The sequence below is a fragment of the Colobus angolensis genome, unplaced genomic scaffold (genome assembly GCF_000951035.1).
Source record: "Colobus angolensis palliatus isolate OR3802 unplaced genomic scaffold, Cang.pa_1.0 Scaffold2, whole genome shotgun sequence".
NCBI lineage: Eukaryota > Metazoa > Chordata > Mammalia > Primates > Cercopithecidae > Colobus > Colobus angolensis.
In genome coordinates, this window is record NW_012115154.1 from 11,443,716 (window position 1) to 11,459,787 (window position 16,072).

Sequence of the window (16,072 nt, forward strand, 5' to 3'; positions counted from 1 at the left end):
GATTGCTTTCTGAATGTCCTCATGGTTGGCTTAACATTAGCTGGGTCTTCCATGAAATGTCTATTTAACATGACTAGAAATGCATGCCAAGAGATTAACCTTGAGCGGGGCCAAGTCCCAGCTGAAAGTGGGTGTAAGATTCAGGGAACCCACCATTTTCTGCCTGATGATACTTACTTTTCTTTCAAACATGAAATAAAACATACCTCCCCTCCAGGGGATTCACCCTTCTTTTGCTCCCCCAACTAATTAGAAAGATTGACTTGTCTAATGATATAAATTGGCCAGTATCTTATTTATATGGATTATATTTATAATTTTTCCCTTGAGTTAAATGTATGATGTGTTGATATAAATTCGAGTGGGAAATTGGAGAGATGAGGAAGATGGAGACAGTTATGAGAAGGTATCTATCTAAGTTGCTTATTTCCCCCTCCAGGCCCAGTTGGCTGTTCCTCCTCTGTGCTGCCATGCTCCCCTGTACCCTCCTCTGTGGGGTGCTTGTGACCATGTGCTGTTCACTGACTCGTCCCTCTCCGTCACTGTACTGAGCTCTTGGATGGATGAGCTGGATTTCATCTCTGAGTTCTCAGTGCCTAGCATAAGGCCTGATGCAGAATGAGTATTCATTCAGAGTGTGTGTATGTGCATGTGTGCATGTGTGCATGTGTGTGTGTGTGTGTGTGTGAGAGAGAGAGAGAGAGAGAGACAGAGGAAGAAGGAGAGGGAGAATGGGGGGGTGGAAGTGAAGGGGAAAAGAGAAAAGTAAAAAGGGGAAAAGGGAGAAGAAAAGAAGAGAAGTAAAAAGTGAAGGAACGAGGCCGGGCATGGTGGCTCATTCCTGTAATCCCAGCACTTTGAGAGGCCACGGTGGGTGGATCACCTGAGGTCAGGAGTTCAAGACCAGCCTGGCCAACATGGTAAAACCCCATCTCTACTAAAAATACAAAAATTAGCCGGTCATGGTGGCCGGTACCTATAATCCCAGCTACTCAGGAGACTGAGGCAGGAGAATAGCTTGAATCCAGGAGGCAGAGGTTGCCAGTGAGCTGAGATCATGCCATTGAACTCCATCCTGGGTGACAGAGTGAGACTGGGTCTCAAAAAAAAAAGAGGGAATGACTGTGAGATACGTCTGGATCAACACTTCATTTCTTACCTGACTCCTGTAGGTTTCTCTAATAAGGGGCCCATTCATGGTGCTTTGGACCTCTGGGAATAAGTTTTAACTCACATATTACTCTAGCCCACAGCCCTCAACACATGTGAATATCCCTCTGTCTCCAGTGATGGTTACTCATGTAGATGGCTGTAGGGGAAAAATCGGGGAACTGCTACTAGACATACTTTTCATGGTGTCGCAGGGCCCTACTTCTGGTGCCTCAGATTCCTTTTCCTTTGATAGATCCTGGGTCTGTGGACTGGCTCAAATCTGGAGATTTGGCAAACGATCCTGACTTTCCAGTGGGGTGACTGTCCTTAGCCTTTTTCTTCTGCATTCTTGATCTCTTTCAGTTATGTATATTCAGCAGTACTCTTGTTAGCTGCCCCACACAGCCTGCCTCAAGAACACTATGTTCTGTGAGCCATCTCCAAAGATCCCTGCAATTCAGCCTGCTCCTGTCTACCAGTTCAGCCTTCCTGCCCAACAGGGTAAGTCCACACGCTTTGCATCTGACAGTTGCGTGCTGCCACCTGACCTCTGCTATTCTAGTTATCCATATCCCCTTGCTACTAGAGAACTCAGGTCTGTAACAGCAGCTCCTAACATAATCCATCCCAGCTAATACTTTCTTTTACAGCACATTCTTTTTAATCATCTTGCTAGGCAGAGTGTCCTCCAGGTCTCCTTGGGAACATGATCAGCTGATAGGCTTTTCAGTCCTACATAGTAGATCCATTATAGCATTTCCACTCTTCTAAGCCTTTTGATCCCTTCCTTCATCATCTTCCAAGGCAATTTTTGGCATCTCCGCTTAATTTAATGAAGGATGTTACTTTTTCCAAGCTTCCATGGGTTAGCAAATAGCATATATTAGACTCATTTTCCAGGCTCCTTGCCAGCGTATTAAATCCTGCGTGATGGGAGAGTGGCTTCATGTTAACAAACTCTTCCTTATCCTCCAATCACCCCCTGGATCCACTGCCTTCTGGATCCACCCTCAGGCATCCCTCCTAGTACCTGCTACTGCACGTTGGCCCATTCTTGCAGCAGCTCTGGGATACAAAATCTCTTTTCTGTGAGCAGCCTCAGCTCTTCCCCAGCTTATGTTGATATTTAACCCTATTTATATGAATCTGGTAGAAGGAGAGGAGAAGGGAGCAGTTTCTGAGGAAGACAAGCATTGTCTCGTAAGGCTCCAACTTTATTTGAATTCCTTGAGTATTACTAAAGTAAGAGAGGGGGCCATATCTTCCAATAAGGGAATGAGATATTTCTGCAGTCCAGGGGAGTTCAGAGGAATCTGGGTGTTCAAAGTTCTCAACTGCTTTTATCTAGAAATCTTTACACCAAGACAAAGAGTCCCACTCATTCCGTATTATGGGCCAGTCTTTGCTGAAAGGAGACTTGGTTAGACTGAATGAATCTTCTTTGGAATTCTGTTACTTTTACAGTTCAATTCTAAGTCTTTTCTTTACTTTGTCAGCCCTTTGACCGCAGGGAGTATCTCTTTAATTGCTGCCAAAGAAGCTCTCTGACTCTCATACATTTAAGTAGAGCCAAGCATGTCATTTTCTCTCCTCAACAATGTTGGGGCACTTAGCAACCATCTACTGAATTCCACAGTCCTTATAGTTACTACTTTCCTTGAATCTTTCAAACACTGGTGCAAAAGAAGGGAAAATCTTAACAACTGCGTTCACTCCATCATCTCATTGTTCTGGGGTCTATCAGTACCTCCAGTGATGCAGTTCTCTCTGACATCTGCCAGCAAGTGACCCACCTCCAGACTGTCTGCTTTTAGAACCACTTCCGAGAGACTTGGATTGGGCTCCCTAGGACTGCAGCCTGAGACAGGGACTCCTGCAGAAGTGACATATGGTAGAAACGATCTCTGGGAAAAGGGAGGAAGGCAAGCAGGATAAGCCAAGGGCAGAGAGTTAACCCGGGATATGGTTTCAGCCATGTCCCACAGGACATCCACAGAGGCGATCTTGTGATGAAACCGATGGAATGGTTTTTCTGTATCTCTCTGTCAGGCAGTCTGCCTCAGGCTGTGGGGGTTTTTTTGGGAAGGGGTAGAGTATAAACTTGCATGAGGTGGTTTCTCTTCAGCCTACTGTGATTCCCTGAAGGGGAGGTTGTAAGCATTTTTAGAAGACAGTTCTCACAGTAGCTGAGGGGTAGGTGTTAGAGTGTGAGTGTGGGGTGGAGAAGCATCAACAGCTCCCAATTCCATGACTAGTTCCAAAAAGTCACCTAAGAGAAGACAGACCTTTTTGATATTTAGGGAGAGAAAAGTCAAATATACAAATGGAGTTGGCTTAAGTAACTAGACAGAAGATCCCAACATCAAGGAAATGTCAAAGCTATAGATAAATTGTGTGTTTGCATATATAGGGTTAGATTCCTGGTTAATTCTCATTAAATTAGAAGTTTTTGTTGTCCTCAGCACTGCTGCTAACATCCCATTCTCAAAAAGTCAATAGGAGGAAAAAATAAAAGTTAAAGAAAAAAGTTTTATCCCCTTTACCTTAATTCTGAAAAAGAGCGTCCAAGTCTTTATGTAATGGTGAAGAAAAGAAAACAAATTTAAAATCTGGCCATTTCTCTAAGAATGGTATTTAGCGCTAACCATATGAAAAATTGCCAGTAAATCTAGGGAAAAAGGGTATATGTATGTATGGGTGATTTTGTGGAAAACTGTTCAAAACAGTTTTGAACCGTGCAGGTTCATGGCCTTCAGAACAATAAAAAATAAATTCAGGAGAAAAAGTTATAAACAAATTGTTTTACCAAGACTACATGGTCCTAGCATACTGGAAATAATGACCAAGAGATGAGGGATTATCCCTCATACAAATATTTATCTGGTTAAGCCAAGGAGAGATCAACATCAAAAACAGCTGTGATACACTGTGAAGATTTCAAAATATCTCACAAATTTAAAGTATTTCACTGGTTATTGTTTCTGTGTTAAACCCAATGTGTATACCCAATCTAAATACCCTGAGCCCAAGACAACAGCAATGCATGACTAAAGGAATGTGTAGCATATGGTTCACTAAAGACCACCAAACATCTTGACTTCCCAACTGGATTAACCAAACCCCTCAAACTTCAAACTGGACCAAAGAAGAGGTTTGTTCATTTCCAGACTTTAAGTGCTTTTCTTAAATGTTTTCACCAATTATCCTTGTTTATGTGGCCAGACAGTCTGCAGAGGTTCCCCGTCAATCATAGTTGCTTTAAAGCTGCTCACCAATAGTCACAATGTCTGGATCAGCTCTGCATTGAGCTCTGTTGTTTTTTTCTCTTGAGAATGAATTGTTTCCTTGTCTCAAAATTTTTTTTAAAAGGCTGTACATTGTATGTAGAACAGCTGAAAAACAATCCATTTTCAAGAGAAAAAAACAGCGGAACTCAATGTAAAGCTGATCCAGACATTGGAACGATGGGTGAGTAGCTTTAACAAAACTATGATTGACAAGGAAGCTCTGCAGACTGCTAGGCCAGTTAAACAAGGATATTTGGTGAAAAGCATTTAAGAAAAGCACTTCAAGTCTCCGGAAATTGTACTAAGATCATACAGCAAAGAAAACATGTACTTAAGAAAATCTATCAAAGCTTGGTCAGAAGAGTGAGAGTCTATGATATTTGAACCACAACCCACTACCTTCCTCCCACCTCCCAGCTCATTATGATAGAATATCCACTCCAGGTATGTGCAGCCAAGAGCACTGGGCTTCTTTACTACCAGCTCCCAGCCAAGGGCTCTGGTATCTTCCCAGAAGGGGTAGGTAGCCAAGCATTGCTCATCCCTCTCTTTTCCATCTACACATTGCAGAAGCTAATTTCCAGGAGAGGAAAGGCAAGAGGTCAGAGACTTCCTGCTTGTACCCAGTCCTCACTCACAGAGCAGGGGATCTGGCTTGAGAGCAGCACATTGAGGATGCTGGAATCCCACTCATCCTCACAGGGTAGAAGCTCTACACCAGGAAAGGCAAGTCAGGTAGTGCAAAGCTGCTACCCCTGTCTACTACCCTGAAACTAAAGCAGAGTTGTCACTTGGTGAGAACTGCACCACTGTCCTCACCCCCAACTCCAGAGCTATGGCTCAGATATTTTGCTCAGGGGAAGACCAGGCCATAAAACAGAAAGCTCTGAAAGAACTTACTTTGTTTGAAACAGAGGGTAGGAAAGTTCAAGTCCAACGAAACTCCCAAAAAACAATGGAGGTTTTAGTGGAAGGCAAAGAAGAAGGCTGACACATTCATGAGAGGTAAGAAATAAATTATAGACCAGATAGATTAACTGGGAGAGCCTGAGAAAGAGAGAGCTAAGAAATCTGACCGCAAAGCAACTGCTATAAAGGAATCCAAACTTAATTGTATCAGACTATGGAACAATTTACAACCCAGGGCATTATCAAAAATAATAGGACCATCGGCTGGCAATTAGTGGAGCCTAACAGTTGTGTGTGATCAGTTTGACAGTCAAAAGAACCCCTGTTAAAATCACTATTACTTCAGGGTCTGCATACATGCCTAAGACTGCACCTTCTGAGAGCAACACTAGAGAGTACACACAGCCAGGGAAATAGTAATGCATCACTTAATGGTGGGAATACATTTTGAGAAATGCATTGTTTAGTGATTTTGTGATTGTATGAAAATCATAAGGTATACTTCAACAAACTTAGATGGTATAGGCTAGATGGTATAGCCTAGTACTCTTAGGCTACAAACCTGTACAGCATATTACTATACTGAATAGTCAATTGTGACAGTGGCAAGCATTTCTGTATCTCAACATGGAACACGTATGGTGAAAATACAGTATAAAAGATAAAAAAAAGTACACTTACCATAAACAGAGCATGCAGGACTAGAAGTTGTTCTGGGTGAGTCAGTGGGAAATGACAGGTAAATGTGTTGACCTAGGGCATTGCTGTACACTGCCTACTGTAGACTTCATAAACACTGTACACTTAAACAACACTACATTTTCTTTCTGAAATGATAAATAAACCTTAGCATATTATAACTTTTTTACTCTATAAACTCTTTTTTTTTAACCCTTGGACTCTTTTATAATAACACTTAGCTTAAAACACAAGCATATTTTACAGTTGTACAAAAATATTTTCTTTCTTTAGATCCTTATTTTATAAGCTGTTTCCTATTCTTAGTTTACTTTTTAAACTTAAAAAAGAAAACTAAGACACAAACACACACATTAGCCTAGGCCTACAAATGGTCAAGATCATCAGTGTCACTGTCTTCTACCTCCACATTTTGTCCCAGTGGAAAGTATTCAATGGCAATAAAAAGCATAGAGCTGTCATTTCCTATGATAACAATGCCTTCTTCTGGCATAACCTTTTGAAGGATCTGTCTGGGTCTGTTTTACAGTTAACACCTTTTTTGTAAGTAGAATGAGTACACTCTAAAATAATGATAAAAAGCATAATATAGTAAATACATAAATTAGTAAAATTATTATTATTGCCAAGTATTATGTACTGTGCTATACTTCTAATTCTATGTACTATACTTTTATGCAACCACAGCATGGTATGTTTGTTTGTTTATACCAGCATCACCACAAACACATGAGAAATGTGATGTGCTATGATGTTACAACAGCTACAATGTCATTAGGTGATAGGAGTTGTTCAGCTCCATTATAATCTTATAGAACCACCATCTTATATTCAGTCCGTGATTGACTGATGTATTGTTATGTGGTGCATGATTGACTGATGTATTGTTATGTGGTGCGTGACTATAAACAAATTGACAATCAAATTACAATAATAATCCCCTGGAAGTGAGATAACAGTATCCATAGTGATATAATATAATATCTAAAATGTGTAGTTTTCAACAAAAAATTACAAGATATGCAAAGAAACAGGAAAGTGTGACTCATACACAGGAGGAAAAGCCAACAATAGAAACTGTATGTGAGAGGGACCAGATGGCATATTTAACATTTAAATTCAAAGTAGACATTATAAATATGTTCAGAGAATTAAAGGAAATGATTGTATTTAAAAAGTAAAGAAAAGTATGATGACAATGTTTCTCTGAGTAGAGAATATCAACAAAAGTATCAAAATTATAAAAATGGCCAAATGGAAATTCTAGAGTCTAAAAGTACAATAAGTAAAGTGAAAAATTTACCAGAGGAGCACAACTGTATTTTGTAACTGATGGAAGAAATAATTAGTAAACTTCAAGATAGGTCAATAAAAATTATGCAATCCAAAGGTCACAGACAAAAAAGAAATAAGAAAAATGAAAAAGTGTCAGAGAAATATGGGATACCACTAAGTATACTTCCAATATACATGTAATGGAAGTACCAGAAGAATAGGAGAGATACAGAAGAACATAAAAGATATTTGAAGAAATCTTGGTTAAAAACTTCTCAAATTTGATGAAAAATATTAATCTACTCACCCACAAAGGTCAACAAACTTCTAGTAGAATAAACACAAAGAGATCTACAATAGACACATAACAGTAAAATCACTGAGAAACAAGGAAAAAAATCTTCAAAGCAACAATAGAAAAGTGACTTCTCACATCTAATGGAACATCTCACATCTAATGGAATCAATAAGATTAACAGCTGACTTCTCATCAGAAACAGTTGAGACCAGAAGGGAACAGGATGACATATTCCAAGTGGTGAAAGGAAAAAACAAAGTCAACCACAAATCCTATAGCTGGCAAAATTATCTTTCAAAAATTAAGGCAGAAGAAAGAAATTCTGAGATAAACTAAATGAGAGAATTTGTTGCTAGCAAACCAAACTCACAAGAAATACTAAAGGAAGTTCTGCAGACTGAAAGCAAGTGACACCAGACAGTGTTTATAATCCACATAAAATGAAAAGCATTGATAAAAGTAAGTTTTCTATGGTAAATAATTATAAAGAATATATAGTAAGTAATTATAAAAGAAAGTCTAAATGCATGTTTATTCTCTCTTTTTTTAACTGTTTTAAAAAAGTTATATAAAACAATAAGTATATACTGTATTTGTGAATGGAAAACATAAAGAAATGTAATATATTTACCAAAAATAGCACAAAAGAGTTAGCCAGGAGCAGAACGGTTTTGGAGTAATGAAATGATATCAGATGTAAATTCGAATCTGAGAAGCAAATGAAGATAACCAGAAAAAATAAAGTTAACATTACAAATGCTAGAAATACACAAATGTTCTCCTTTCTTCTCCCATCTCCTTTAAAATTATAGGTAATAATTATAACAATATATTGTTAAGTTTGTAACTAAATAGGTGAACTATGTATTACAATAGTAATAGAACAAAAGGAGGAAAAAGAGAATAGAGCTATATAGGAGTAATGCTCCTATATCTCACTGGCATTGTTAGTATAAATCTGAAGTCAATCTGATAAGATATATATGTTAAGCTCTAGAGCATTCATTTACAATATAATTTAAAAATCAACAAAGGATTTAAAATGTCATGCAGTGATCCCTCAGTATCTGTAGGGGCTTGGTTTCAAGCCAAGGTTCCAAAAGAGGAACCCCACAGATACAAAAATTCACAGATGCTCAAGTTCTTTATATAAAATTGTATACTATTTGCATATAACCTACATACATCATCCTGTATACATTAAATCATTTTAAATTACTTATAATACCTAATACAAGGTAAATAGTTGTTATTCTATATTGTTTAGGAAATCATGATTTTTAAAAAGCATGTACATATTTAGTACATAGACAACCAATCTTTTTTTCCCAAATATTTTTTATCTGCAGTTGGTGGAATCCAAGATGAAGAATCCACGGATATGAAGGGTTGACTGTTACAGAAAATATTCACAATGCAAACATAATATGTGTAATGAAAATGTTAAATGATGTTGAAAAGGTGGACAACATGCATAGACAAGAAAGGGTTTCTGATAGACGATTTAAAACTATAAGAAAGAATAGAATGGAAATGTTATAAATAAAACCACTATATGGGAGATGAGGAATTATTTTCATAGGTTCAATGGTAGACTCAACATAGCTGAAGAAAGAATTAACAAACTTAAAAACAGGCCATAGCATATGCATAGTACATGTTTCCTAGGTTTCCTACTGCTGTGGTTTGAATGTCCCTTTCAAAACTCATGTTGAACTTTGATTGCCATTGTAATAGTGTTGAGAGGTGGAACTTTTAAGAGGTGATTAGGTTATGAGGGTTATGCTCTCAGGGATAAATTAATGTCATTATTGGGGGAGTGGATTCATTTTCATGAGCATGAATAAATTCATAAGAGGGCAAGAGAGTTCAGCCTCTCTTGCTCTCTCCCTCTTGCATTTCTGCCTTCTACCATGGAATGACACAGCATGAAGGCCCTTGGCAATGCCAGCACCATGCCTTTGAACTTCTCAGCCTCCAAAATCATGAGCCAAATAAACTTCTTTTCTTTATAAATTACTTAGCCTGTGCTATTCTAACAACAAAAAATAGATCAAGGTAGAAAATGTGCACCAAGAGTGGGGCTTTTGCTATAACAAATACTTGAAAATGTGGAAGTGGCTTTTAGCTGGGCAATGAGCAGAAGTTGGAAGAATTTGGAAGGGTAGGCTAGAAAAATCCTAGACTACCGTAAATTGAACATTAAGGGAAATTCTGGTAAGAACTCAGAAGAAAAGAAGAAATGTAGAAAAATCTGAAACTTTTACAAGATTATTTACGTGGTCATGATCAGAATATTGGTAGAAATATGAAAAGTAATGGCCATTTTGATGAAAGCTGAGTCAGAAAAGAGGAATGTCCATCTTTTTTTTTTTTTTTTAAGTAAAGGCCATTCTTTTTATGAGGTGGCAGGGAACTTAACTGAATTGTGCCTGTGTTAGTCTGTTCTCACATTGCTATAAAGAAATACCTGAGACATGTATCAAAAAAAAAAAGAGTTTTAATTGGCTCATGATTCTATAGGCTGTACAAGAAGCACGGTGGCATCTGCTTTTCAGAAGATCTCTAGAAGCTTCTAATCATGGCTGAAGGCAAAGGAGAAGCAGGCATCTTACATGGCAGGGGCAAGAGCAAGCGAGAGAAGGGAGGTGCTACACACTTTTAAATGGCCAGGTGTCATGAGAACTCACTCACGATCTATCACAAGGACAGTGCCAAGGGGAATGGTGCTAAACCATTCATGAGAAATTTGTCCTCATGATTCAATCACTTCCCACCAGGTCCCACCTCCAACATTGGGGATTACAATTCGACACAAGGTTTGGGCAGGGACACAGATTAAAATTGTATCGGTGTCCATGCCCAAGGGTTTTATGGAAGGCAGAATTTAACAGTGATTAATGAGACTATCTGGTGGAAGAAATTTCTAAGCAAAACATTGAAGGATCTGCATGGCTACTTTTAACCATATATAGTAAAATGTAAGAGAAAAGAAATAACTTAAAGATGAAATCTATAACTTAAAAAAAAAAAAAAGCAGAATGAAAAGATTCTGAAAATTTTCAGCCTGCCCACATAAAGAACGAAAAAATGTGTTTAAGAGAACAGACCAAGGGTGTGATCAAGTGACCATTTGCTAATGAGATTAGTATAAATAAAAGGGCTCACCAAGACAATGGGCATTTCAGAGATCTTTGAGGCTGCTCATCCCATTACAGGCCTAGAGATCTAGAAGGGCAGAATGGCTTTGGGGAATGGGCACAGGGTACGCTTCACAGGCCACCTGGAGTTGCTGCTCCCTGCATTCCAGGACAGTGTTCTTTGGCTGCTCCTGGTGTGGTTGAAGTAACGCCAGGTGTGGCTTGACCTACCACTCTGGAAGGCTGGTACAAATGGTAGACTTCGGTGGCATCCATTTGGTGTTATTTCTACAGGCATGCACAATGCAAGAGCTATGGAGGCATGACTTCCTCCGCCTAGATTTCAAAGGATGCCATGTGAAGTCTGTGGGCTCAGGCAGAAACCTGCTGCAGGAGCAAAGTCACCACAGAAAGTCTTCACCAGGGGATGCCTAGTGAAGCCGTGGGAGCAGAACTGCCTGACACTCAAGAACTGCAGAGCTACTAGTGTGCAGTGCCAGCTTGGGAGAACTGCAGGCCCTAGACTGTAACCTGTGAGAGCTGCTGAGAAGACTGACCACAGCAAAGGCTTGAGGGCTCAACCCCAACCCCAGCATGCCCAGGATGTGGGACATGGAGTCAAAGGAGATTATTTTCCAGCTTAAAGACTTAATGTTGTTTTTCCTATTGGGTTTTAGACTTACTTGGGACCAGTCATCTCTTTTTTCTTGCCTATTTCTTTCTTTTGGAATGGAAATGTCTATTCTATGCCTGTCTAACATCATATTTTGGAAAGACGTAACATTAATTCACAAGCTCACGGATGAAGAGAAATTTTCCTTGGGATAAATCATGCCTTGAGTCTCGCCTGTATCTGACTTAGATGAGACACTTGACTTTGGACTTTTGAGTTGATGCTGGAATCAGTTAAGACATTTAGCAGCTATGGGGAAGGGACAAATGTATTTTGTATGTGAGAAGGATGCTACTTTTGGGGAACGAGGGGTGAAGTGCTATGATATGAATGTCCCCTCCAAAACTCATGTTGATATTTAATTACCATTGTGACATTGTTGAGAGGTAAGACCTTTAAGAGGTGATTAAGTCATGAGGGATATCCCCTCATGAATGAATTAGTGCTGTTTTCACAGGAGTGAGTTTGTTATTCTGAGAGTGGATTTGTTATGAAAGTGGGTTTGGCTCTCTCTTGCTCTCTCACTCTGGCCCTCTCTTGCCCTTCCACCTCTGGCATAGGATGACACAGCACAAAGGCCCTTGCCAGATGCCAGTGTTATGCTCTTGAATCATAAGCCAAATAAATTCTCAGTGTCCAGAATCATAAGCCAAATACGTTTATTTTCTTTGTAAGTAATCCAGGCTGGTATCATTTATATTCTGTTATAGCAATGCAAAATGGACTACCACTATCTAATTATGACTGTATTATAACTTAATTATAGACATCTACTATCTAATTATTTGGATCTTATATCTTATATTTCTACCAGAAGTTGATTTTTAAAAAACCCTATTTGCCAGCATTCAGATCAACACTTAGTATTCTCAGAGTTTTATGTTTTTCCAGTCTGATGTATGGCTAAGTAAACTTTGGCAAGTTATTTAAATTCTCTGAGCTTCTATTGTCTCATCCCTTAAAGGATACTTCTCTGGATTAATGCATTAGAAAAAAGGTATTCTTTCTGGTCCAGAACAGATCTTCATTTACTGGGCTTGGAAACCATGGGCACCTTTGTTTAAGCAAAAGTCTCCCCTTTCTCCAGCCAATGCCGTCCCACCAGAGCCCATTGGTTGGCTTGCAGAGCATGGGTTGGCTGAATTTAAAGCTCATTCCCCACCTTGTCTGGTACTTGAATGCAGTGCAAACTACCCAAACATACATGATGGTTTTCACTCCTCACAGGACAAGACAACATGGCATCTTCACACATTTCTCTTTAAAATTCTCAGTAGCCTCATCATCCCACTGCCGAACAGCTCAATTTTCTCACTTACTTTAGGGCTGTTAGAATCTGCTGATTGTTGTTGTTTAGGTGAACTTCTTCCTTTTAAGGACTTCTTCCAATATTATGTGAAATTCCAACAGTTATATTACCAAACAGCCAATCCCTGGAATTGCTAGAAAGCTAGCTGGGAGTCAAAAGAGTAGTCTCTTATTTTTAAAAAATTCTGCCCACAGAGAAGATATACATGATGGTGCTGAGACGGTTGGATTTGAGAGATGGAGAATCAAAAGACATTATAAAGTTTGAAGACTAGATCTGGATACAGTCTGAACAGACATCGTTGTTTTAAACAGCCATAAGATACAGGATGCTCTCTAGAATTAGTCATTTAGTTCTTATTTGCCCCTGTCCCTATACTCACCACAAAGAAGGGCAGTGAAAGGAATATGCTGAAGCTTAGCAAAAATAACTTTTCCCCCATTTTTATCCTCAAATATTTTTATCTTCTTTACACCACAAATATCTGCTGAATGAGGAGCATTCCAATCCTCATATCACCACTCTAGACTGGTTCTGTGACAAAACGTAAACAGCATTACACTTCCTTTCCAGTATCAATGGGGCAGAGAGAAAGAGCCTTAGGATACCTAAAATGCATGTAGCCATTTTGTCAAAAAATTGCACAAAAATATAGGGAAGGACTCAGCAACAGTTGATGAAGGACCAAAGTGAGCATCTATACCTTTGTGCTCTGATTAGGACACCTCTCTCAGTCCACCTCCCTCCACACTTCCTCCCTTCCCCAGAAAATACATTTTCAGAGATGGACTATAAGGAAATGAATTGGGCTAATAGAACTCTTACAAAAATGTCTGCATTTCCTTTCTCTAGTCCCTCCCAAATCACAAGAATATGTTCAACAGTGGAAACAGGCAGGAACTAAGGCTATGAGATTCTCCCGGGCAGACAATGGATTTCATTATTACCAGCCTAATCTACTTCCATGGTGTGATGGCAAATTGTACACACTCTCTGACTTTTGTAATGATGATAAGAGAAGAGAGGAGTTAGAATTTTCTAGGTGACTTAATAATTAACCATGAGGCTTGTACCACCTAAAACTGACTTAGAGAACAGCTAATCTTTGAGGAGTTAACAGCAGCATTTCACTCCATCTCGGAGGGCCTCTTTGACTTTGTCATTCCAAAGAGTAAAGAGGAAAGGGTTCAGGAAGGGGGTTAACACAGAAACCAACAGGGGAAATACCTTATTGTACTCGACTCCCTGTGTTTGCTTGGGTTTCACGTAGAGAAACAAGCAGCTGCTGTAGCCGATTATAACACAGGTGAAGAGGGAGGCACAAGTGGAGAAGGCTTTCCTCCAGCCAGAGGCTGACGGGATCTCGAGGATGGTGGAGATGATGTAGGTATAGGAGACAATTGTAGGGATTGAAGAACCAATGAGATTAAAAATAGCCATTAAGAAAAGGATAAACTCTGTGAAAAGAGTGTTGTCACAGGACAGTTTGAGCAATTGCCCTCGGTCACAGTAAAAATGGTCTAACGAATTTGATTTGCAGAAGGTAAACTGAAATGTGGCATAGACCAGCCAGATTTCAGAAAGAAATCCAAATACCCATGACACGATTACCACCCAAATACAGGTACTGCTGTTCATAATGATTTTGTATCTTAAAGGATTACACACAGCCACATAATGGTCCACAGCCATCACTCCAAGTAACGCAAATTCTGTGGTCCCTACAGCAAGGTAGAGGAAAAGTTGAGCAATACATGTAGACAAAGATACTGTCTGCATCTCAGGGAGCAGCAATCCCCAAAGCATCATGGGGATGATTATGGTTGTGACCAGGATCTCCAGGGCAGAGAGGTGGCCGAGGAAGAAATATATGGGGGACTGCAGACGTTTCTCCACACAGATAATCACGATGATGACCACATTTCCCATTAATGTCACTAAACAGAGGAAAAAGAACATAGCAAAAAGAATGTGGTGTAGTCCTTGGGACCCAGGGAAGCCTAAAAGGTGGAATTCCTGGCACTAGAGTGGCTGTCCATCATTTAGTCCTTCATTCTGCTTCTTTTGAAGCACAGAGATTAAGAGAGGTGGCATTGCTCCACATGGTCCTGCTCTCAAGAGAGAAAGAAGACAGATTAGGATAAGAAACTACTTCCAACCTGAGAATCAGGTGACATGTCCCTGCTACTGTGTTCGGCACATACATAGCTTGAGGTACATGTTGTCACCCAAGTCTACAAGTGAGGCTCTCATTTCCCTGTATAAGCAGCCCCCTGGAATGGGGGAAGACATCTTTTTCTACTGGTGGTGAAATACCTTCCTTGCCTTTTTCCCCATGGAAAGATGTACCTTCTCTCAAAGGGCAGAGGCTAAAACCTTTTAAATAGGCCCGTTTTGAAGGTAAGTCAATCAGGTCCCTCCAGTCCTAGAGTTGTCCTACTTTCTCTTAGGTTAACTGTGCCAGACGACATAAAGGCATTTTATATGATGTTCAAAGGATGAAAGCTTTAAACCCCAGCTCTCATCTGTAATGGTAATGCATAGACCCACTTTTGGGGCCAGGAGAAAGGAGGCAGAGGTTGTAAGACCAACATCTCTGCTGTTCCAGATTTTAAAATCTCCATTTTACAGAGCAGCAAGATCTCTAAATGAGAACTCTGGAGCTTGGGATAATTTCCCAGAACAGATCCATTCTTCTCTAATTCCATTTTCCTTCCAAAGTTGTGGGAGGAAGGAAAGATGGCACCTGGCACAGATAAGGAATAGATCTGGGACCGCCAGCTGTTAAGGATGCCTGGCTCTCTGCCTATTGCTTCATCCCATTATTCAAATGTCACCCCTTCCAAAGACTTTTTCCAATCACTCTGCCAAAAACAGAAAAGACACACTCATTTTTGGACTTCTGTCTTTTTCATAACGGTTGTTATTACCTTGTATTATGTCTAATTATTCACTCCTTCATTTAACAATAAACAAATGTAGTCATGAACAGGACAAAGAAAATTCCATGCCTCATGGAGCTTATATTAAAGGAAGAGGTGGGGGCTAGACCCCACACAAGACACATAAGTAAAATATGTAATAGTTTAGTTTATTTATCATGCCACAGGGAAAAAAATTAAGCAAGAAAGAGGGAGAGGAAATTTAAGTTTATTTATTATTTATCTACGACACTAAAATAAAAACTCTATGAGGGCTAGGACATATCTTCACTGTTGTATTCTGAAGCTGGCACATAAAATTTACATACATAAATTAAATAGTTATATATTATATGTATCTCTCTATATCTTTTATATAGATATAGAGAGATACATATATATCTCTCTA

General features: G+C 39.4%; 1 protein-coding gene across 1 annotated transcript; it reads right to left on the bottom strand.

The window, feature by feature from the left end:
- Nucleotides 1–13,840: 13,840 nt before the first annotated feature.
- On the bottom strand, nt 13,841–14,847 carry LOC105511242 (olfactory receptor 9A2). The gene is given in 4 exon segments (XM_011941352.1): nt 13,841–14,467; nt 14,470–14,526; nt 14,528–14,760; nt 14,763–14,847. Coding segments are annotated over 4 exon segments (939 nt in total). The 5' UTR covers nt 14,785–14,847.
- Between the last annotated feature and the right edge of the window lie 1,225 nt (nt 14,848–16,072).